The sequence below is a fragment of the Equus caballus genome, chromosome 22 (genome assembly GCF_041296265.1).
Source record: "Equus caballus isolate H_3958 breed thoroughbred chromosome 22, TB-T2T, whole genome shotgun sequence".
Classification (NCBI taxonomy): Eukaryota; Metazoa; Chordata; class Mammalia; order Perissodactyla; family Equidae; genus Equus; species Equus caballus.
In genome coordinates this window covers 36,803,679-36,827,338 of record NC_091705.1, presented here as the reverse complement: position 1 = coordinate 36,827,338, position 23,660 = coordinate 36,803,679, and the positions used below count along the sequence as shown (strand labels likewise).

The window sequence follows — 23,660 nt, the reverse complement described above, 5'->3', positions numbered from 1 at the left end:
ACGGGCATGGGGTTTCTTTTTGGGGTGATGAAAATGTTGTAGGATTAGATAGTGGTGATGGCTGCAGAAATTTATGAATATAGGAAATCACTGAATTGTACCCTTTAAAAGGATGAATTTTATGGTATGTGAATTATGTCTTAGCAAAAAAATAAACTAAAATGTAGAAAAAAGGGAATGCATGCATGTTCATAACTTTAAAAAATTTAGAGAATCAAAGAATTATAATACAGGAAGGAGCCTAAAGATCATCACATCCAGGGCTTCTGAGTGAGCACACAACATTCGTTTGGAGAGAGGGCCCCTGTTCAAATCTACCTGGGAAAACTGACTGCTGGATTCCATTCTTGGTGAGTCATAAGGCGCATCAGTCTGCAAAGGCTCTGGAAAGTCCTGCAGTGAAGACACCTGTTAACTTGGTGCTACCCACTGTTTACCAAATGCGTTTGACCCTGACTTTCTCTGACCTCGTTATTCGTTCAATGAGCACTTGTGAGCACTGGATTATGAAAGTTCAGTGACTTGTCCGAAGTCACAGCTTACTGGTGCCAGAGATAATGCCAGATTTCAGGAAGCGGACACAAACTGGCCTTGGAGGTCTCGGGCTGAGATCACTGGCTTACAAACCCTTTGGCTGGACTTTTAATTTTCCTACGCATCCTTGAACCACACATTTCCATGTTGCTCCTGAATGGCTCATGTTGGGTTCTGAGCTCCAGGACTAACATTCCCTGGCCTTTGGTAAATACAAAAGGGATTCCCATTGAGAGGGTCCCACTGTTTTAAGTTCCCCTATAACGCAGAGTTCACCCGATGGAGGCTTTCTGCTGACGTGGATAGCTCAACAGTCTCAAACTAGTCTTCCTCTTTTCTCTTACCGCGACCACTAACTAAAACTGAGAGTTCAGGGAAAAGAAGTGAATTTGGGAAGCACAAAGACCATCAAACCTGAAATTAGGATGAGAATAATGACAGTTAACATTTGTAGAGCACTAGTCTGTGCCAGCGGCTGTTCTAAACACTCATATCCTTTAACTCATTCACGCCCCATGCACAGATGCACTTGGGATTCTCATCTTACAGGGGGAGGAACCAAGGGACTAAGAAGTAACTAGGCTCAAGGTCACACGGGGGTACTTTGCAGAACTGGGAAGTTAACTCAGCCTGACTTTAGAGTCACTGCTTTAAACTATCATGTTACCAAAGGAACAATGGGAACGATAACAAGGACACCCCATCTTTATGGGCCTCATCCGGTGTGCCCATAAGTCACTCCACTTAGTCCCCACGATGGCCCCATGAGGTAATCTCTCTTGCTGCGATGCCAGTCCTACAGATGGAGAAACTGAGGCACAGAGAAGTCAAGCGCCTCGTGGAAGTCGTGTTGGGGGTGGGGAACACGTCCAGACTGCCTGTGGCTCAGGTCCAGCGCTCTCAACCCCTCCACGGGACCAGCGAGCTCTGGGAACACACTCTCAAGGTGTTTTTTCCTATTCTTTTTAATCTTTGCGGTCATTTCTGTGAATAGCAGTGTTTCAGGGGGAGAAGCCAAAAAGAAACCAAAAAAACCAAACCCGTAAGAAACACATTTCAGCTGTAAAAACCCTCAGGTGAACTTAAAAAAAGAAAGTAAACAACCGTGCAAAGGCCAAATGAGTGCCGTGAACTCTTCTCTTTTACGTTGACTGCACGTTCGGTGGCGGGCCAGTGAAGTTATCCAAACAGACGAGGCTCTCAAATCTGGGATGGAGGGGCGCTGGCTCTGCGGAAGTTTCTGGAAGTTTCTGAGACTAGGTAAAAGACGTAGGGGGAGGCATCCCAGCTTATCGAATGTTTGCTCTATGACTGGACACCAGCCATTGTGCTGCCGTGACTCAGTTTACTCATCTGTAAACAACGGGGTGGTCCCTACCGAAGTTCTTTTCGCCTCTGCAAAATTATGATTTTAATTCTTACAAAGGAAAAAAGTCTCATTCCAGCTTCATAAATGTGGACCAGTTTCCCTCCAAGTCAGTGCTTTCGGGCCTAAAACTCCATCAGTCTCAACCTCCCTCTTCATTCTCTTCTTCACGTGAAAACGAAGTCCGACCTGTGTCTTCCATTCTGAAATGTGCGCAGAGCCGTCTGAGGGTTTATTTCTCCTCTGGAGCAACTCGAAAAAAAAAAAGTTAATAGGAAGCACATGGGCACGGTGTGTGAGCGCTCTGTGTGTTTGTGTTTGAAAAAAATCCTTCAGGACGACTATGTCAGGCTTGCAAAATGCCTGGGCTGTCTCAAGAGCAGTTTATGGCCATTAGCATTAGACTGACGGCAGTTAATTGGGACAAAGTCCAGCTGCTCCTTTCTGGCATCGGGGCCAGGAGGACAATAAGAAAATAACCTGGATTATTCCTGTGGTCGGGTGGGAAGCGAGCAGGAGACACGTCTCGATTTTGAGGGGCTGGTGGGGGCTGTGTCGGGGGTGGGGTCCAGGCCAGGACTCAGGCATGCAGAATCATCATCTAGATGGAGTGTGGAGCGTGGAGTGCGGAGGGGGGATAGTGTGGGGGGGTACGTGCCTGGGCTCTGGAGTGCCACTGCCTGGCTTCAAATCCCACTGCTCCAGCCCTGTGACCTTGGGCAAGTTACTTTACCACTTTGTGCCTCAGTGTCTCCACCTGTACGAGGCGGTAATGCTGGAACCCACCTCACAGGCTATTTGGAGGGTTAGGGGAATGGTGTACGCAGAGTTGAGGAGTCCTGAGGAGTCCAGGAAATAGCACTTGAAGGACCAGCACAGGCTCTGGTATTCTAGAAACCCAAGTCTGAATCCCAGCTCTGAACACTACTGGCTCTGTGATCTTGGGCATGTCACCTTCTCTCTCTGAACCTCACTTTCCCCATCTGTAAAGCAGGCTTGACGGTACCACCTCATGTAGCTGCTGTAAGGACCAGAGAAGAAATAACATTCTTCCCCATGTCCTGGTCCAGGAGGGCTCCTGTTTCCCTTTTCCCGTCTCATCTCCTCTACTCGCTCCGCCCAGATTCATCAGTCTCCTTTGGAGTCCTTCTCCACCTCTGGGCCTTTGCTCTCGCTGTTCCCTCTGCTTGGGCTGACCTGTCCCCAGCTGCTCAGGTGGTTGGCTCCTTTTTCATGCCTTGGGTCTCCCTAAGCTGGGCAATGTCCGTTACCACTCCCCTCACCGTTGCCCATCACACCGCCCTGATTTTGTCCTTCACAAGCTTTATCAAAATCTGTAACCATCTATTTATTTGTTAACTGACTAATGTCCATCTCTCTCTATGGGGGAATCAATTGTCTTCGTTGACTGCTGTGACCCTAGAGCCCAAAAGGGTGCCAGGCATAGAACTGGTGCTCAATAAAACTCAAAGAACGAATGAATGGATGGGGAACCACTCCTACATAACTCAACTCACTTATTATGCAGGGAGAGGGGTGCCAGAATGGGGGAGGGGTGCCAGAATGGGGGAGGGGTGCCAGAATGGGGGAGGGTGGACTGTGTTTGCTGTTCACCCTCTGTAGGCTCAGAAGCTCTGAGGCAGTAAGTTCCGTTTCTACTGGCCGAGCTGGAAAAACCTGGTTTTAGACTGACCCAAAAGCAAGTTCAAGTTCAGGGTCTTCTAAGTCTTTATTATTGGGATCAGAATCATAATTCACTCCCCACTTGGAGATGGGTCCTGGCAGCTTATGTCCTTCAGTGGAACTCAGAAGGCCACTGTGGGGAGGCAGAGGTGACAGCAGAGGCAGAGGAGGCAGGAGAGTACCATGGCTAAGAGTGCGGGCTTTCGGTGGGGGGGGGTTGGGATTCTCCCAGACGCCCAGGAGACTCCACTCAGTCCCTTTGATTGCAGTCAAATCTAAATTCCTTGGCCTGATGTTGGGCAGATAAGTCATTCCCTTGATGCCTCAGTTTCCTCTTCTGTAAAATGGGAAGAAGACCAGCACCAATCCTTTGGAGCATCTTGAAGATGGTATAAGATCCAGCAACATCACGTGGCAGGCGGCGAAGATCTGGCCAATGTCAGCTGATGGTGTCACCAACAGACTCTGATGCAGATCTTTATTTGGAAGTTATTCCAAGGACTGGGCATTAATGCTCATCATCCCCTTTCTCTTGCATACCCTAAAGTCATTTTCCGTCCCTTCTCAATGATTTTTCCTGAAAGGCTGCCCTTGACACCCATTTTTATTGTTTCCTTAATTAAAAAGATGAAGTGACAATACTTGCAAATAGTTTTTTTTCCTGAGGATTTGCCCTGAGCTAACAGCTGTTGCCAATCGTCTTCTTTTCTTTGCTTGAGAAAGATTAGCCCTGAGCTAACCTCTGGGCCAATCTCCTTCTATTTTGGATGTGGGTCACCACCACACCATGGGTGACAAGTGGTGTAGGTCCACGCCTGAGATCTGAACCTGCGAACCCAGACCGCCGAAGTGGAGCACGCAGAACTTAAACCACTCAGCCACTGGGCCGGCCCCACAAATAGTTTTTTTTAAAGAAAAGAACAGTCACTCATTGGTCCTCCACCTTGTCATTAGCCCTTCATTTTTGCATTTTACTTTTCAGACCCCTGGTAGTCATTTTAACCAGCTTTCATAAAGGAATAAAATACCAGGATGAGGATTCCCCAAATGACTGCCACCGACCCTCTGTTCCATGCATCAGCCCCAACTTGCTCCCAGGGAGGCGCCAGAGAGGAGAAGGGGCTCTCGGAGGGTGAAAGAGTGGAGGTGGACACAGGAGAACCCAGCACACCGCCTCTTAGGGTTTGTGGAGTGGGAGTTACCCACTGGAGTTCCTTCTTCCTTTTCTAAGGCCACCCTCTGGGAACGCAGAGCCTTGAACCTGCTGCCCGGGATGACAGCCCCTTTACCCGCCTGCCCCATATTCCCCCAGCTGGCATTTCTCTGAGTCTCCAGTGGACCTGCCAATTCCATCACGCTTCACATCAAAGCCAGCTCCTGCCCACAGCCCTCAAGGCCCGGCGTGATTCAGCCCCACTCTCTCTCCAAGGCTCCCTCCTCCATCCCTGACTCTGCTCCAGCCTCGCTGGCCTTTGTTCTGTGCCTCAAACGCATCAAGACATTTCCCCTCCATACAGCTTTTGCACTGGCTCTTCCCTCTGCCTGGAATGCTCTTCCCCCAGGTCTCACATGGCTGACCCTTTGGGTCCAATGTCATCTCTTCCAAGAGTCTTCCCTGATGACTCAATCTAAAGTTACCATATCCCACTGCTCCTGATCCTGCAGCTGTTCACCAGGCTCTATCCAAACACCGTGTTTATCGGCTTCCTTGCACCCAAGCCCACCCCAAATTAGCCAGTTTATCTGTTGTCTTCTTGACTGTCAATCTCTCTCTCCTGCCGTGTAATTGCCACGAGGGTAGCTCTCACATCTATTCTGTCCACCGCTGTAACTCTGCTACTTGAGATAGATCCCGGCACATAGTAGGTGCTCAATAAATCAGCTGAATAAAGAAATGAATGACTGGGCACCCAACTCGGGAGGTGCCTTAGAGACCAGCAGGGAGGGGCCGCAGCGCCACACTGACCGTGCATCTGGTAGGTGTACGGGCTCTGTCCAGTGGGTGGGGTGCTGAAGCTGGAGCCATAGCTGAGGAATCCACTCTGGCCAGGGGAATGGTTCAAGCTGTCTTCTGTCTTGATGCCTTTGAAGGGGGAAAAAGAAGCACCAGGGACATAAGATTAGGATGCTTCCTGTCACCTGCAGAAGAGCAACCGAGTCAAGACAGCACACAATTTTATCAGCTTCCAAACCAGGAGTTGCAAACTGGTAGCTGGTGAGCTGAGATGAGCCTACAGACATATTTTGCTTGGCCTGCGTATTTTTAAGGAAAACCTGAATTAGCTCCTTTTGTTTAAAAAATCAGCAGATTTCACCCAAAAATCTGGACTTATAGCTCTCTTGAGCAACGAGATGGTCTAGTGGCATCATGCCTGTGTTCCCATGTGACGACAGCCTGCCCCCAGGAGCTCCCCAGTTGGTGTGTTTCCCATATCACCATGGATCCTTGCATTGAGGCTGGTTTTAAGGTGCTATTTTTCATTGCTTTTGTACTTTTTCTTTTTTACATTCTAAGACACTGTCAAAAGTGGCGAAGGGAAAGGCAGGCCAAGAGCATCTTGGATTTTGCACATGTGGTCATTTCATGCTTCCTGCCTGCCCCTGAGGGCAGTGAGTTACAACCCCCTACACCATGGAGTGAAGCCATGTATGGTTTAAACAGCCATCAGGATTTCGGGCGAAGGTGTTAAAGGAAGCATCCTTCCTCTGCAGAGAAAATGCCACTTAACCCTAAGGCACACTCTCCACCCTTCTCGTGGGGGGGCCTGCTTATCTGACACGCTTCCCGAAACCACAGGCACTGATTCCACGAGCAACTGGCTGGGGAAGGGAGGGGCGCTACCAGCAGTAGCCCACACGTTGTATTTTTATTGAAAATGTAATAAATGCACTGTAGAAAATTCCAATAGTACCAAAGGCATAGAGAAAAGTATCTCTTCTATCCTTGACCCCAAACCTCCAGCTCCCCTTCCACAGGCGACCACTGTTGCCAGTTTCTTATATCTACCTCCAGACATGTTCTGTGCAAATACAAACTTATGCATGTATGTGCAATATACATATATATATTTTCCTCTTTTTTAAAAATAAACTGGAGCGGTCTATACCATTATACATTTTCCTCTTTTTTCTTTTGTTACTTGACAATACGTGATAATGATCATTCTCCACCAGCTTATAAAGTTCTCTCTTATTCTGTATTTATGGCTGTGCAGTATTCCACTGTGTGGCTGCCTCATCATTTAACCCCTCGTGTACACGTACATCTTTCTGTTAATCCCGGTATTTGGAATTGCTGAGTCCAAGGGCAAGAGCATCTTAAATTTTTATGGATGCTGCTAAATGGTGCTCCCCGGAGGGGAGACGGACATCCTCTCCACATGATAAGCGGGTGTCTGCTTCCCTTTTGCATCAAATGCATTATCAAACTTTGCTTATCTTTCTCTGTCTTATAGCTGTAAAGAGTATCTCAATGCTGTTTAAGTCTGCATTTCCTTAAAGAACATTTCTAGTTCCGGGGATGGTTTTGCAATTGTGGTTTCCCTCCTTCTCACTCATTCATCCCCATAAATGAGGCGAATGCTTAGTGGGGTAAAAATGATGGAGTTTGGGTCTGGAGGCCTGTGCTGGAGTCCTGGACGGTTCGCTTCATTACTTGGTGACCTGGGCAGTTTATCCTCCAACCCCAGCTTGGGAGTCTCCTCCCTTGTGAGATAAGATGCTGATCCCACCAGAAGGTTGTCAGGAGGTTAAAGGAAGGGGAGAGGATGAACATATAGGGCTCTGACTGGGGAACTTAGAAGCACACATCTCTTTCATCCTCACAACCATCCCACAAAACAAGCAATACTGTTCGCTCCCTTTTAAAGATGTGGAAACTGAGGTTCAGAAAGCCAGGTCACTCAACTGGGGTCTCGCAATTAGCTGATAACTCTGAAGTCAAGGTTTTCCTCTCCTTCTCTTGATGCCTCTTACCAACGGGTGTGAAAGGACTTTATGCAGTAGACGGTGCAAGACTTCAGTAACAACAATGATGAGAGCAACAAGCACCTTCTTTTGCTCAGTCTGCTAGGAGCGGGTAATGGTTTACTTGGTGCAGGCTGCCTCCTGGTGCACCTGGAGTAAAATCTAAACTCTCTGGGTGACCAGGTCCTACAGGGGCTTGGCTCATGCCTCCGACCCCTGCCTTCTTCAGCTCCTTCGCTCACCCTTCTCGAGCTGTGCATTCGGCCACTCTCATTCATTTTAGTGGCTGAATGGAAATCCAAGTGAGGACCATCACTGCCTATGCAGCCAGTCCCCTGACAATGAACTCTAGGGTGCTTCCAAGGTTTCTGCTATCACAGCCCAGGATGGAATGGATGTGCCTCCTCACGCAATGTTAGAATGTTTGTCTAGGTTGGTTATAAGAAGCGGAATTGCTGACTCAAAGGTACATAAATTTTTCATTTTAAATAGATGCAGACAAAACTGCAAGGATGTCTTTAGACACGGGGCCTTTGCACATGCTCTTCTCTCTGCCCTGGAACGCACTACATCCCATCCCCGTCTTTACCAGGCTGATGCCTTCTCATCCTCAATTTCTCAGCTTAAATGTTGTTTCCCCAGCAAGGCCTTTCATGGCCTAAGCCAGGCCCTGTCCCCTGAGCCCCTCCACAGCACCCCACTCTTCAGGGAACTCATGACAGTTCATCTGTTTGCCGCCTGCTCCCTCCTTAGGCTGAGAGCTCCTGGACGGCAGGGCCAGGCCTGTCTTGTCCTCTGTGCTATTCCACACCTGCCTCACTGCTGGGCACACAGTAGGCGCTCAATAAATGTCTGCCCAATGAACAAATATGGAAGAAAACAAAATAAAGGTTTTCACATCTCCTTTTGTTTGCTAAGTGGTTGGATCGCAAAATTCTAACTTATGAGGAAAGGAAGAGACTCTGGCAAGCACGTGAAAGGCTTTAGTCCTGTAAATCAGGGCGGCCCAACTGTGTCCAGGGACCAGTCACCAGCTTACCATGAGAAAGTACAGAAACATCTAGAAACTTTCGTAGCAACTTGACATCGTGTGACATCTAAGGTCATATCTCTGGGCTTCTATTTTGTATCACTGTTTTGTTATTTTAATTTCATTTTTCTAGTAATTCATTTTTATTGCATTTTACCAAAGTATCAGTCCACAAAGAACTGGAAATTAAAAAGCAAAAAACAACTACCGGGCTTTTACCCCAGATGAGTAGCACTGCTCCAAGAGACTAAGTTCAAAGGAAATCCGGTGAAGGTCCGGTTTGGGGACAGTCTGACCACATCAGATCTCTTGCTCCCCAAGTGTTTCTCGTGAATATCTTTGTGGCAAAGAGAAGGAGGCCTCCATAAGATGCTCAGGAACCACCTACAGATTTTGCTGTCTTTAGCTCTTGGAAGCACGATAGTGAGTGCGTGCATTTCAGAAAGCATGTCAACAACAGTGATGCACGGGGCATTCATTCATTCCACAAACATGCAAAATAAGTCTACATCAGGGGTGGCAAACTGTGGCCCATGGGCCAAATGTGACGTGCTGCCTGTTTTCCTAAATAAGGTTTTCCTGAAACACAGACACACCCACTCATTTACGTATCTTCCGTGGCTGCTTTCGAGCTACAACAGTAGCTTGAGTAGTTGTGATAGGGAATGTATGACCGCAAAGCCAAGGGTATTTAATATCAGGCACTTCACAGAAAAGTTTACTGATCCCTATTCCACATAACGAGATGCAGAAGCATGATAAACAGCAAATCCATGGGTGTGGGCGTCTCTGAGATGAAAGGGAGGCAGACCTCCCTCTATTTTTTATTTTTTAAGTTGGATGGTCAGTTTGTGGCTGTTGGTAATATTACTCTTTATGCTTTTACCTATGTATTAAACGTTGTATAATAAATTGAGGGAAAAAATACTCAGTACTCCCAACCTCCTTGTCTCTAGTTTGCTCAATTGTGTTATTTCCCTGAAGCTATTTAAACAAAGGTAATACTACTATTTGCCAAGGAGCAATGAGAAACACTTCCTAACAAGATTCAACAAGGTTTGTCCAGACAGTGAGCAAACACTGCTTGCTCGGGCACAGGCATATGGGAGGGAAACGGCTTTTCATGCCACCTGTCATTCTGCAGTGGCATGGACCTCCCGTGTGTGTGTGGCAGCCTGGCTTCTACTGCATCGATGGAGCGTTTCCCATGGGCCAGGCCCTGCGAGCTAAGCCCTTCATATAGATCAAGGGTACGGGTCCATGGGCCAAATGTGGCCCACTGCCTATTTGTGTCGATAAAGTTTTATTGGAACACAGACACATCCATTCGTTTACATAGTGTCGGCTGCTTTCACGCTACAGTGGCAGAGTCGGGGAGTCGCAACAATGACAGTCTGCCCCACAAAGCTGAAAATATTTGCTAGCTGGCCCTTTACAGAAAAAGGCAGCTGACCTCTGATGGAGATGACCTCATTTAATCCTCACAACAGCTGTGAGGAGGCCAGACTCAGCATCACTCCCACTGCACCAACGAGGAAACAGAGGTGGCTTGCCTGGGGTCTTGGGACCAGCAAGAGGCAGAGGTACAGTGTGAACCGAGGACGTGCCCTCTCACCTCCTACGCTGTGGGTCAGGGAACAGACTGACAGTAACTAAGACGGTAAAATGACTTTGAACCAAATTAATTTCCACCTGACACTGTGTTTTGTCTGGGAACAGGGTTAGTTTTCTTGCTTTTGCTGAAAAATACAACGGCTTCATTCTTCTGGGCTGTCAGCCAGGCAGGGTAACTTCCATGTGCTTGTGTCACAGGTCTTCCAGCACAGGAGGGACAGAAAGATAGAAAAGATGCTCACACCTGTTGGCGAAGCTGAGTCACAGGGAATCCCCTGGGATTTACAGAACGCACGCCAGGGCCGGGGAGCTCAGTGGTTAAGGGCTTGGACTCCAGAGCCAGGCTGCCAGGGTTTAATTCCACCTCTGCAGCTGACCGGCTGGGTGACCTTGGGCAAGTTATTTATCCTCTCTGAGCCTCCATTTATTTATCCCTCAAAGGAAGATAATGATAAGAACTTCCTTGTAGGCTTGAGGGGCATTAAAACAACTCCTGGATGTGGAGCACTGAGAGTCGTGGGCGGCGGCAACTTAACAACCGTGACTACAACCAATGCCTCCTCTGATGCCCCACCGGACTCGTCACTGCCACCTCTAGAATTGCTCTTGAATGTCCACTGCCCTGCCCCAGGCCTCCACCAGGGCCTACCCCAGGCCTTATCAGCCTCCCAGCTGGCCTTCCTGTTTCTCCTCTGCTTCTCTCCAACTCAACCTCCCCACAGCAGCCAAGGTGATCCTTAAAAACCCAGATTGCGAGGCCGGCCTGGTGGCACAGTAGTTAAGTTTGCACGTTCCGCTTTGGCAGCCCGGGGTTCACCAGTTTGGATCCCGGGTGTGGACATGGCACCACTTATCAAGCCAGGCTGTGGTAGGCGTCCCACATATAAAGTAGAGGAAAGTGAGCATGGATGTTAGCTCAGGGCCAGTCTTCCTCAGCAAAAAGAGGAGGATCGGCAGCAGATGTTAGCTCAGGGCTAATCTTCCTCAAAAAAAAAAAAAAAAAAAGAAAGGAAAAAACCCATATTGTCTCACATAGCCCTCTGCTTGTAACCTGCGGATGAGTTCCTGTTTCACTTGGAATAAAATCCTGAATCCTTCCCAGGCCTCTAAGGCTCCACCCACCTCTTCCACCTCATCCCCCACTGTGTCCAGCCACTGGGCTCCCAGGCCTTGCCAAGTGCCTTCCCGGGCCTTCCGGCGGGTGGTCCCCTCCCCCGGATGCTCTCCCTCCTGAGCTTGCACAAAGTCCTCTCTCAGTTCTCAGCTGGGTCAGCACCTCCTCTAAAAGGCCTTCCCTGCTGGAACCTAATTTAGGAATTAATTAGAATTCAATTAATTGGAACTCATTTGATTCTTCCTTGCTCTGTTCTCTCCCATGACCTCCTCCTCTTCCTTTATATCATGCGTGATCATTTGAAATAACATAAAATTTTAAAGAATTAAAAAATTTCTTTGCCCCTCTAGGCCAGAGGTTGAAGACTCAAATGTCTTCAGGGGACAGACAGATAATTCAAACAAGTGATGTGGGCCAGGTGGGGACCATGGCGAACTGAGGCTAATGGGGACAGCCCTACTCAGAGCCACTTACTCCTGACACAGAAAATATGGGCCCAGTGCTGCCTGATCTTTTTCTTTTCTGGTGAGGAAGACTGGCCCTGAGCTAACACTGGTTGCCAATCTTTCTCTATTTTGGATGTGGGATGCCCCCTCAGCATGGCTTGATGAGCTGTGTGTAGGTCCGTGCCGGAGATCCAGACCCGTGAACCCTGGGCCACCGAAGTGGAGCTCACAGCCTTAAATGCTGTGCCACCGGGCCAGCCCCATGGATCATTTGTTTTTTTTTAAGATATTAGAAATATGAATTCTTATGTAAACATTTCTCATTTTAAAATTGTTCATTAATTTAAAAAATGTCAAGTATATTTTCCTGGTTAAAAAACAAGCCAAAGGCCACATTACCCATCAGCCTTCACTTGGCAGCCTCCGATCTAGACAGGAAGCTCCACAAACACAGGGCCCGCCCTGCTCGTGGACCACTGAATGCCCAGCAAGGGCCCCAATACTGAACGAATGAACCAGCGAGAGAACGAGGCAGAGGTAGAGAGAGAGAAAAGAAGGCAAAGTTCAGTCCCTGCACGCCAGCCACGTCATCCGGTTGGGAAGACGAGAAGGGCGTATTAACTTTATGGTTGACGAAACTGAGGCCTGGAGGAGGCAGGGGCACTGGGTCTGGGAGGTGAGTCTCCCGCCCCTCACCCCATGGTCTCTCCCCGGATGCCGTGGATGTGGCTGGATTGGAAAGCCGTCTGCTTGGCCATCCGTGGTTTCCACCTGCCCCTCGTCCTACTCCTGACATACACTTTCTCATATTCAGATCTGTTCTCCCGAGTGAGCCTGACCTGGCCCCTGGTTCCATGGGTGGACATGTGGCCAAATGTGGCCGATCAGAGCATTCCATCTTCTCTGCCCCAGCGTCTGGGTCAGGGATGGCCATGGGAGTCCAGCGAGAGAGATCTCTTCAGCACCACAGTGGGAAAGCCTGCCTGAGATTAAAGCCCATGCAAATGGAGCAGAGACTAATTCCTGATATTATTGCTTGAGTAGCTGGATCCAACACTGCCTGAAGCCAGTCCTCTAAGATTTTTCAGCTCAGTTTGCAATAAACTCCTCTATTTCCTTAATCTAATTACCACTAGATTTTTGTCATAGGCTACCAAAAGAGCTTCGGTTGACACACAAATTAAGAAGGGAGGAAATAGCATGAATAAAAACCACAGGCAGTGTGATGACTAATTTTCTGTGTCAACTTGACTAGACTGGACGGGGCCAAGAGGTGTCCAGACTGTGGTCAAACATTATTCTGGGTGTGTCTGTGAGGGTGTTTCTGGATGAGATTAACATTTGAATCTGTAAACTGAGTTATGTAGAGTTCTCTCCCCAATGTGGTGGGCCTCATCCAACCAGTTGAAGGCCCAAATAGAATCAAAAGGCTGAGGAAGAGGGAGCCCTTCTGCCCGAGTGCTTGAGCTGCGACATTGATCTTCTCCTGCCTTCAGACTCGAACTGAAAAGTCAGCTCTTCTTGGATCTTGGCCTGCTGACTTTTGGACCAGATGCGACACCATCAGCCCTGCCGGTTCCCAGGCCTCTGGGCTCAGACTGGAGAGCTGGTCTCCAGACTGCCAACTGCAGACCTTGGGACTTCTCAGCCTCCACAGTCGGGCGGGCCGATTCCTACGAGAAATCTCTCTCTCTAGACACACATCTCTAGCTCCACCCCGCCGGTTCTGTTTCTCTGGAGAACCCTGACTAACACAGAGGGACAGGCGAGCAGTGCGTGGTGAGCCTGGCTCACCGAGTCTCCAGCTCTCAGCAGGAAGGTTCTGAGAGTCCAGGTCTGTGGGTCTGTGGTTTTGCCTTCCCAGCACCCATTTCTCCTTCTTCTGATACCACCCCTGTGTTTTCCTTTGAGAGAGCCATCCATCCCTCATGTACAATCCATACGCTTCAACCTCCTTATGGCCCTCACCCTCACTCCTTGTCTTGTTCTAAGCATTGTCATGCGGCCAATTTGGGCCAATGGGGGTCAATATGAGATTCTGGTGGAACTGCTGGGAGTGCTGAGCTGAAAGGATGAAAACCCAGAGTTGATAGGCACCATCTTTGCTGCCATGTGGGAAGAACCTGTGCAAGAGTAAACCCAACTCAGAGGAAAACATCTGAAGATGGAGGGAGACATCTTCCTCCTGATGTCATGTGAGCACCTGGATCCAGCCATACCTGATGTCAGCTGTACCTTTACATTTTCCAGTATGTGAATCATTAAATTTCCATTTTCCCTAAGCCAGCTTGGGCTAACTTTCTTCTTCTTGAAATTAAAAGAGGCCTTCATATAGTCTGCAGAACTTGAACTATATTTAAGGCGTCTATCCTTCTCCTCTATCTCTAATCCAAAATTAGGCTGGCTGCATTTAACTAAGGCCACAGGGCAAAGGAAAGACCATGATGTTGGGAACCCCGGGGGGAAAGCAGGGCTTGCTTTGGTACTCACTGTAGGAAGGGAGTCCATAGGCTTGTGCTGGAGGCGGGTAAGCCGTGTAGGGGCCGGCCTGCTGGATGCCCGCGCTGTACTGTGTCTGGCCGTAGGCTGCCATGGCGGAGGGAGGCTGGCTGGGTAGGATACGTGCGCAGGGTCTGCATGGAAGGAGAGAAGATTAAATCTCCAGGCCCAGCCTAGCATCCCTTCCTCCTGATTTTGGTCTCAACAGCACCATTTTGCTTTGGGTATTGACTCTTTCCAGGGCAGAGACAAGTGTGGTGTTCATCAAATCCCACTTCATTTCCCCTCTTCCTGGACACCAGGAAGAGACATTTCCTGTCTCGCTTGCAGTCAGATTAGACCATGTGGCTGGGTTCTGCCCAAGAGAAGGTATAAGCCGCTCCCAGGTCTGGCCAATAAAACCAACTTCTGTGACGCCTCCTGCCCTCTCTCCTCTTCAGGCAGCGATTGTGGAGGGAACAGGCGGAGAAGGCAGAGCCAAAATACGGACACATGCTGGATGCTCGAGTCAGCGTGTGGAGGAGAGATCTCATCAGACCCACACTGAAACAAACCTTTGTTATTTGCGGTGTTTAGTCATGAGGTCAGCGTTTATTGATTACCGCAGCAGAGCCTGTCCCACCCGGCCATTGTCCTAATTTAGACACCTTCCAATTGACTGTAGTTTGGCAGCGCTGTCAATCAAGATGCCCTGCTCTTGGCCAAGGGGTGGGTGCATGATGCAAGACCATCCAATCAGACTCTGCCCTGGGAATTTAAATCTTGGGCTGAATAATTCATTCCAACAGCCACACCAAAAGAGGAGCTGTCTTTTAGTTCCTTCCTATTGCTTGGATCCCAGAAGCTGTCCTTGGTCTTTCTTTTTTTTTTCTTCTAAAGATTGGCCCTGAACTAACATCTGTTGCCAATCTTTTTTTTTTCTTTTTCTTACCCCAGACCCTCAGTACATAGTTGTATACTTTAGTTGTGGGTCCCTCTACTTGTGGCGTGTGGGATGCTGCCTCAGCGTGGCCTGCTGAGGGGTGCTAGGTCCACCCCCAGGATCCGAACCAGTGAAGCCCTGGGCCACCGAAGCAGAGTGCGCAAACTTAACCACTTGGCCACGGGGCCAGCCCCTCCTTGGTCTTGCCTGAAGCCTGATTATTCCACTTTGACTTACATTTTGAGCTACTCCAAACCTTCCCCCAAAAGTCCTGGTGGTCTTACACCAGCCAGAGTCGATTTCTGCCACTTACAACTAAAGAACTCAACTGGATTCTGCCCTCCGTGGTGAGTAACAGGCTCCACGGGGCTGGGACGGGAAGGGCCGCTGACCTGAGACACCTGCAATGTGACGACTGCCACCCTTCACTGCGCTCTTATCACCAGCTGGGAACTGTGATACTCAGGCCCCACGGGAGCAGGAAATCTCCTGAGACGCTCATCTCGACGCTCTGGGTGGGGGCTCTTGGCTCTCATTTAGGGAAGAAACCTGAAGCCACAGCTAGAAAGAGTGGGAAATCTCGACCTTGACCTCAGGACCCTACTCCAGAGCCAGCACCTGTAACAAGACTGCCACGGACCCGGCCCTGCCAGCAGCAGGAAAGAAAGTCAAGGTGGGCTCTTCCAATAGGAAGAGAGCAAGATGGCGGCCCAGGGGCCACACGAGGTCCAGGGGTCCAGGAATAGAATTTCTTTGGCTGGAACAGTTATTTATTTATTTTTATTTGAATTCATTGCCAATGTTTTAAAACCAGGAGGTCGCCCTCTCTCTCTCCCTCTCACTCTCTCTCTCTCTCTCACATACACACACACACACACACACACAAACACACACATGCTCTTTATTTCCCCCTTCTCTTGCAAAGCAGACGCTTTGGCAAGCCTGGGTCTGTCCTGTCCTGTGTCGCGCCATCAGCTGGGTGTGAGGAGCGGCCACCTCTTGAGACTATCACCCTCTGTCTGCAACAGTGTCCACGGCCCACTTCACTTTGTGATGAAAACAGCTAACAACTCATGCCTACTATGTGCCAGGCACTGTCCTAATTACTCTATGGTGATCAGCTCGTTGAAACCTCATAACAAGCATGACAATCCTTGGGGGGAGGGACCATTCCTATCCCCATTTTACAGATGAGAAAACAGGCGGAGAGAGACTGAGAGACACACTGAAAGCACACAGCTGGTGCAGACTTTGAACGCTGGCTGCAGAGGCCATGCCCGCTGGCCCCGTAGATCACAGACCTGGACGCTAGCGCCACGTGCACCCGCCATCCTCTGTCTAAGCATTCTAACTGTCATGTTTCCCAGCAAACGCTCATGAGACCCCCAAACCCGCGTCTGATCCCATTCTGGGTACGTCACTCAGTGAAGACCTGTTGGTTTCCAGAGTTCCTCCGACATCTGAGGCCTCACGGCAGGTGTGAGACTGATACAAAAGTTTAAGTAGTTATAAAAAGATGTTCTCATGCGCTCTTTCGTTTTGACTACTACATGATCAAGGGTTAGGAACTTGTTCCAAAATGCATGACAACTCATTTGGGCTGGAGACGCCAGAACCACTCCTGGAAGGCGTTTGATAGTCATTATTCCCACTCTGTGAGGCGCCTGGACACGCACGCGGTGCGTCAGGACTTTGTGCTGAGCGGAGACCCTTATCTGAGAACGTTCCCGATGTACACCTGTCCTTAGGAGCAGAAGGTGGGAATCTGAGATGACCAAGTCCTGCTTCCTAGCAAAACCTACTTACCCTCCTCGGAGTAAATGGGGCTAAAATGAAAACCCAGAGGAAGGACAGAGCAGCTCTCTAACCCGAGGCCGTGAAGAGAAGTCGGCAGACTGAACAGACCTCAGTTTATATTAACAACCCCCAAAATATCTGGAGGGAAAGGAAGGTGGAGAAAGCGTGTTCCTCGTAAACAGCTGCTCCAGGGCCGTCACGGGTGGAGCGTGTCCAGATAGGGAGGAGCTGACCATCCAGACAGGGTGCGCTGACCGTCCAGCCAGACCAAACCCAGGGCTTCTCAGGTGCAGAGTGGCAGCTCCCCGAGGGCAGGCACGGGGGGACCCCGGGTAAGCCGTGCCCGTCCCCGAGCTCCCTCTGCCCCTGCGCACACTGAGGTGGGGCATTTATGCCACCCGCTGTGTTGAGATCTCTGATTGGTCTGTCTGTCTGTCTGTCTCCCCCACTAGACTGGAAGCTCTCCGAGGGCAGGGTCTCTGTCTCACTCATCTCTGAGTCTCCAGGGCTCGGCAGGGGACTTGGCATGAGGAGTGTTGGGTGAATGTTGGAGCAGGCAGAAAGCATAGAAGGAGGGAGGTAGAGAGAGAAGAATAAGGGGGGGTGGGGTGGAGGGAAGGGGAGGGAGAAAAAGTGGGAGAGGAAAGGAAGGAGGAAAAAAAGGGAAACAGGGAAGGAGGGAGGGAGGAATTGAGAAAGAGTCTAATCATAGGAAAGAAGAGAAGGAAAGAATGAAAAAAGGAAGAAAGCCACAGCCAACACTGTCAGAACGCTCTGTTCCAGGCACCTTCTAAGCGCTTTTTACATGTTTTAGCTCATTTCATAGGCAGACATCATGATTGTCCCCTTTGTCCAGATGGGGAGACTGAGCCCAGGGGGGTGGAGTCAGTTGCTCCAGGTCGCTCAGCCAGCGAGTGCTGGCACTCAGACTCCAGTCCAGGGAGTCTGGCTCCAGAGCCTCTGCCCTCGAGAAAGAGAAAGAGAAAGAGGGAGCCAAGGAGAAACCAGAGGTACTCACCTCGCGAGGAGCTGGGACACGCTCGGAGGGGCCGGAGGGGCTGATGCCGTGATGCCTGGGGGGAAAGGAAAATTGGAAGGGCTTTAGCTGTCAGAGCGACGCTCCACAGAAGCTGTGACTTTAGACGGCAGCTTAAGCGGGAAGAAATCGAGAGCTGCTGCCAGGGACTTTCTCAACCACAAAAGCTCATCCGAGAAGCAACATGCGAGCGTTCTCCTCCTTGAAAACCCCTTCCGGGTGCGCCTTGTCTCCAGGTACTAATGGAAGGTACATGGGAAGAATCTATAGCATCTTGAAACGTCAGAGGGGAATTCACACCCCACCCATTGTACAGATGGAGAAACTGAGGCCAAAGGGACAGAAAGAACGTGCTTGAGCCAGCTCACGTGACTAGACAGCAGCACTACTGGGACCTGAACCGGGTTTCCTGATTCCCAAGCTGGAGCCATTTCCACTCCAGGATGGAGAACCAGTCCCTCCCCTGCCTCACAGGCAACCCCAAGAACCCCAGAATGGCCGGCTGCCGTTGGCTTTGATTATCCAACATCCATTTCCCTTCTTCCAACGACATCACCTTGATGTTCCTCCCCTCTCTCCCAAATTCAGCCAGGGGGTTCGGGGGGGCTGGCCCCAGCACTCAGGGAAAGGTAGACCATGGATCAGGGAGACTGGAGCGGCCCAAGCTCCTGATGAGGCTGTGTCCCTGTGCACACTGTATTCCTGGGCACCCAGCATCCAGCCATCGGCAGGAGACAATAATGCAGGAAGTGACGGAAAGGCGGTGGAATTCAGATGGAGGGACGTTTGCGAGAGGATAATTCCACAGATGGACAGTTCCCTGGGGAGCGTTTGGTGCGCTGTCATTTTTAACAACAGAACTCAAGGGCCTCACTGTGGAGCCCTGGCAAATGCTAGACAACGTGTGTACTGATTGCCAGTTCACGCTCCCTGGTATGGAGGGCAGAGGCTGGTGTCCTTGTGCCTCCCGAGAAATGCCCCCAGGTCCCTGGAGCTCTGAGCCTCTCTCAGCCCCTGAGCTGGAGGCTCAGCGGGCCAAATGTAATTCCAGCTCCTACCCTGCAGCAATGACACTCCGGGCAGGCTGCCTGAAATCGCTGGGCCTCAGAGGTCCCCCCTGTGAAATGGGGAAAATATTCATCTCCCAAGGACGAGTGAGGATTCAACGAGAAGATGATGACGACGCCCATCGTTTACCCAGCACTTGCTACGTGCCAAGCTCTCCTCTAAATCCGTTACCTGCATTAATTATTTTAATCCTCATCATCGCCCCATGAGGAGGGTTCTATTCACACCCCCACGTTATCGATGAAGAACTGGAGGCCCAGAGAGTTCAAGTAATTCACCCAAGGCCACACAGATCATAAGGGATGGAGCTGTGATCTGAACCCAGGTGTTCTGGCTCCAGAGTTTGTCTTCTCCACCGCAACACTGCAGCCCACGATGACAGCCATCACCATCATAGCAACCAGCATCCACTTAGAAGTGCACTACGGGCCAGGCCCCGTGTTAACTGCTCATATGCATGATCTCATTCAGTGCTCATGACAATACCAGGAGGCAGGCAATGTCATTATCCCCATTTTACAGATGAAAAAACTGAGGAAGGCTAAGTGCATTGCTCAAGCCACACAGCGTGTGGGCACGGCAACTGGGACTTGAACCCAAATACTTCTGAGTCCCAAGTCCACTCCCCGGCTGGGTCAAATTCTGTTTGAGTCCCAAACCACTGGGGTGGGGGTGGGAGACCTGAAGTCCATTTAGAGAGCTGCAACTAGACTAAAAAAGAAAACAGAATAGACAATATCACCAAATACTGCCCATAGGAAGAAACAATTGCGTGAGACTTTTGTTCCAGTTATAGATACGAGAATGTGATGGGTGTGTGTTGTGTGTGTGTGTGCTGCATGACGGTGTAAAAATATATATTTCTTACTATGTGTCGTATTAAAAATAAGTTGGAACGGCAGTGGTCTAACACCATGGAAAGCCCCGGCACACAGCGGGTGCTCACTCAAGGCTAAGGCCCCTACTCTGGGTGTGCTGCCCCAGGCCGGGCCTCCCGTATCCCCTTCTCCACTCTCCTCCAGGACCAGAGAATGAACTGTCATTCCAAAGCAGCCAGTCTCATTATCGATCAAAGTCCACCATTTGAGTGTGTTTAGTAATACATAAGTTACTGAATTAAACATTTTGAATATGTTTTCTTTAATAAATATGTAAATATTCATAAAAATCTAAATCTACGGAAACATTCCTATGGGCTCGGATTAACTCGGCATCCTTACACGTTTGAAGCCATTTCTCCCCCACCACAGCCTCCGTGCCACAATTTGCATGTGTGCTCACTCCGGCTTCCTCAGTTCCTCGGCATCGTGGAGCAGCATGCCTTCCCACACGGGCAGGTCTCCCTCTCCTGCGGTGTAGACCCAGAACAGTCTCCCTTTCCCACCCCAGCGGCCCCCGGGAGGACTGTGCAGGCGAGAAACAGGCATTCCGTCAAGGAGCATTTCCTTTTGCAGATTGCGTGACTTTTGAAAAACACAGGCTTTTTATCTATTAAAAAAAAAACTGGTGTCGCATTTAATGTTTTCATCCTAGGAGACTTGGGGGAATTGAGAACCTACAAAATGGGTGCATTATTCCCATTATCCTCTTCCCTCCTCTCTCCCTCCCTTCCTTCTTCCTTTTCTCCCCGGTGAGGATGCTGCAGACCTCAGTGAGAATCCTGATGGAATGTGACGAGGCAGCGCTCTCCAAGCTCCTCCCCTTCTTCAGGGGTCTGGGGTGGGACGGTGTCAGGATGGAGATGCTCAGTGCTCTGGGGCAGAGGCTCCCCAGGGGCAGAGAGCCTCTCTCTCCCTCTGCTGCTCTTGCTGTGGTCCAGGGCTGTTAGTCCTCAGAGGTCATGAGGACCAGGAGGCCAACCTGCAGCTGTATCCGCACATGACCTGCACACCAGGAAGTAGGCCTGACAGAGTGGCCGTGGAGGCAACGCCAGCCCCCCTGTGAAAGGTGGAGGGGTGGGCATCACTGTCCGAGGGGCAGGCAACAACGCAGTCCTCAGTGCAGCCCAGGATGTCTTTCAGTGAGCCCTCTGGATGCCCACTTCACCACTTCCGGAAGCCACTGTGTTTGACACTTTCTCCAGATGGCAGGTCAGAGCCAGACAGACACACTGAGGGTGGAGACATGGGAGGCCAGGCCAGTGAGCTTCCCGTGCAGCTCAGGAATGATCTTGCCTATAGGCTTTCCAGCGCCATGGGAGGCAGGCAGATGCTCTGGACAGCAGCATGGCCATCGTACCACAGCCTGCCAGAGCGGTAGAGAGGGTGTGGACTGTGGTCATGAGTCCCTCCATGATGCCAAAGTGTCACAGACCCTGGCAGCAGTGGTGGGTGGGGTGGGGGGAGGCGAGCATGCTGGCAACCTAGGGTGTGGTCATACTTCTCATGGTCACCCCATCACAAACACGGCGCCATCAGCACAAGGGGCAAATGACCCTTTCTCTCCATTCTCCCAGGGAGCTGCAAGCATCTTCAGGGTGGGGAGGACACCACGTTCAGCAGCAGTATCGCCCTCCCCCACCATATTGGTGGGATCTGGTGCCTGGCAGATGGAGATGGACTTCCCATTGACCACAGCTTCCTGTTGTCAACCTCATCAGTGCCATTGAACTTGCCATGACGGACGAGGTTGAGGTCGACGGAGTCACGGATGGTGACTTACATCCACATTGCCTGTGGTGGAAGCAGCCCCAGTGACCTGACTCCGCACAGCCAAATCTATTTACACTGAGCTACTCCACGTGTCTCGGGGGATGTGGCTGGCACAGAAAATGGGGCCGCCAGCTCTCAGGCGGGGAGGGGCAGAAAGCCGCCTCCGTTTACTTCTGAATTTAAAACTCTAAGCCTCCTCTTCCTCCCGAGCCTCCTACGGGTGAAGGGCATAGGATTAGCCAAACAGATGACCAGAGCATCTGGATGAGCTCATTCATTCATTCATTCATTCATGTACTGGGCATGCGCCAGGAACCGGGTTAGTCTAGTGAGCAAAAGCAGTCAGGGTCCCAGCCCTTACGGGGCTTCCTGTTCAGTGGGGGAGAGGATGGCAAACAAATGATTACACAAATAAGAACTTGACGACAATTATAACAAGGCGCAAAGGAAGAAAGTGGATGGTACGGAGCAGTGCGCCTAAAACCTTAACGTGCACGGGATTCGCCGGGGGCGCTTGTAAATGTGCAGACCCGAGTCTGCAGGTCCAGGAAGCTCCCAGGAGACGCTGCTGCGGCAGGTCTGAAACCACGCTTTGAGTAGCAAGAGTTTAGACCACGGGCTAATAACTGCAAATTATTAGAAAGTATCACAACTCTGGGTTCAAAGATAAACCTCGCTTCCAGAAGTCACGAGCTCAAACGCATATTGGGGCCGAGAAGGTAACACAAATGAGCAAAGCATAAGGTCCACTTTTAATCTGAGGAAACTAAAGCTGGGGTCTGTGTGTGTGAGGACACACTTACACGTGATCATGTGAGTATGTGATTGTGTCAGATGACTTGCTCAAGGACACACGCTCTTGGTTCGTTCATTCACGCAGTCAACAAATGTTCACCGTGCACCTGCTGGGGGCCAGATCTACAACCCAAATCTCCTAATTTGTTAACTTCACGTTCTTTCCAAAGAAAGCATGTGGGCTTAAGGGGCCAGACCCAAATTCGAATCCTGACTCTGCTGTAACACAACTGTGTCATCTGAGCCCGTTGTTTCCTCTCTCTGAGCCTCAGTTTCCACACCCACAAAATGGGACGGTATGTCGTACGCACAGGGCCGCTGCACAAGGACTGCACAGGCAGGTACTTGCCAAGGGAAACCGCTCAACACACTGGAGCTATTATTCGCTTTCCGTTCTCCGGGGGCCCCTGCTTAAGCCACTGAAATCTGTGAGCCCAATTTGAATGTTCACACTTTTTTTTACCTCTCACTGGGAGGATTAAGAAGCTAATGATTCCGAAAGCAGCAACTGCTATTATGTTGCCTAATTGGACCCCAGGGGCCACTTCCGACTGATCCTTGTGGAATGAGACAATTTCTAGTGCGCGATGTCTCGAGGCAGGTCTTTGCTATAAAAGGTGTGTGTCTGCAAACCGCAGCAGCTCACCTCCCTCGTGTGAGCGGCTTATATCGCTCCCAGACCAGGGACAGCGACAGCACATCGGAGCACCGTATTAGGAGTCCTGAAGTGCGCATCCCAATTTCGACTCTCACTGAGTGGCTGTGTGACAGTGAAGAAGTCATTTGTCCTTCTCAGGGCTGTGTCTGAGGACTGAAAGGAATGAGGCCAGGGCACCCCAGAGCGTGAGCATTTTCGGGGGTACGTAAACACACATTCTTCTATTTAAATCATCACAGATTTATTGTCATGCATATTAAATCACAACAAGACTATCAAGGTCCTAAGTTTTCATTTCTGGAGCTGGTTTTAAGTCCTTTTAAAATGAATTTATTGAAAGCGAGTTGTTTTAAAGAAAAATTAGCAAGCAAGTAACAGGATTGGTGGTGTGAATATACAGCAGAAAGTGGCTTGAGAATAAGTCTGTGAGACACAGCCACAGGCGGAGGTTCTCTACCCGTGGAGGGCATCAGATAGTAAC

General features: G+C 50.1%; 1 protein-coding gene across 2 annotated transcripts in view; it reads right to left on the bottom strand.

The window, feature by feature from the left end:
* The window catches only part of EYA2 (EYA transcriptional coactivator and phosphatase 2), a 253,768-nt gene that overhangs the window by 145,474 nt on the left and 84,634 nt on the right, over window positions 1-23,660 (bottom strand). For both annotated transcript variants that reach the window (XM_023626655.2, XM_070247876.1), the window contains exons 3-5: window positions 17,990-18,044; window positions 14,244-14,386; window positions 5,550-5,666 (exon numbers count right to left, since the gene is read on the bottom strand). In XM_023626655.2, coding sequence (XP_023482423.2) covers window positions 5,550-5,666; window positions 14,244-14,386; window positions 17,990-18,044 — 315 coding nt within the window. The remainder of the gene's footprint in view (window positions 1-5,549; window positions 5,667-14,243; window positions 14,387-17,989; window positions 18,045-23,660) is intronic.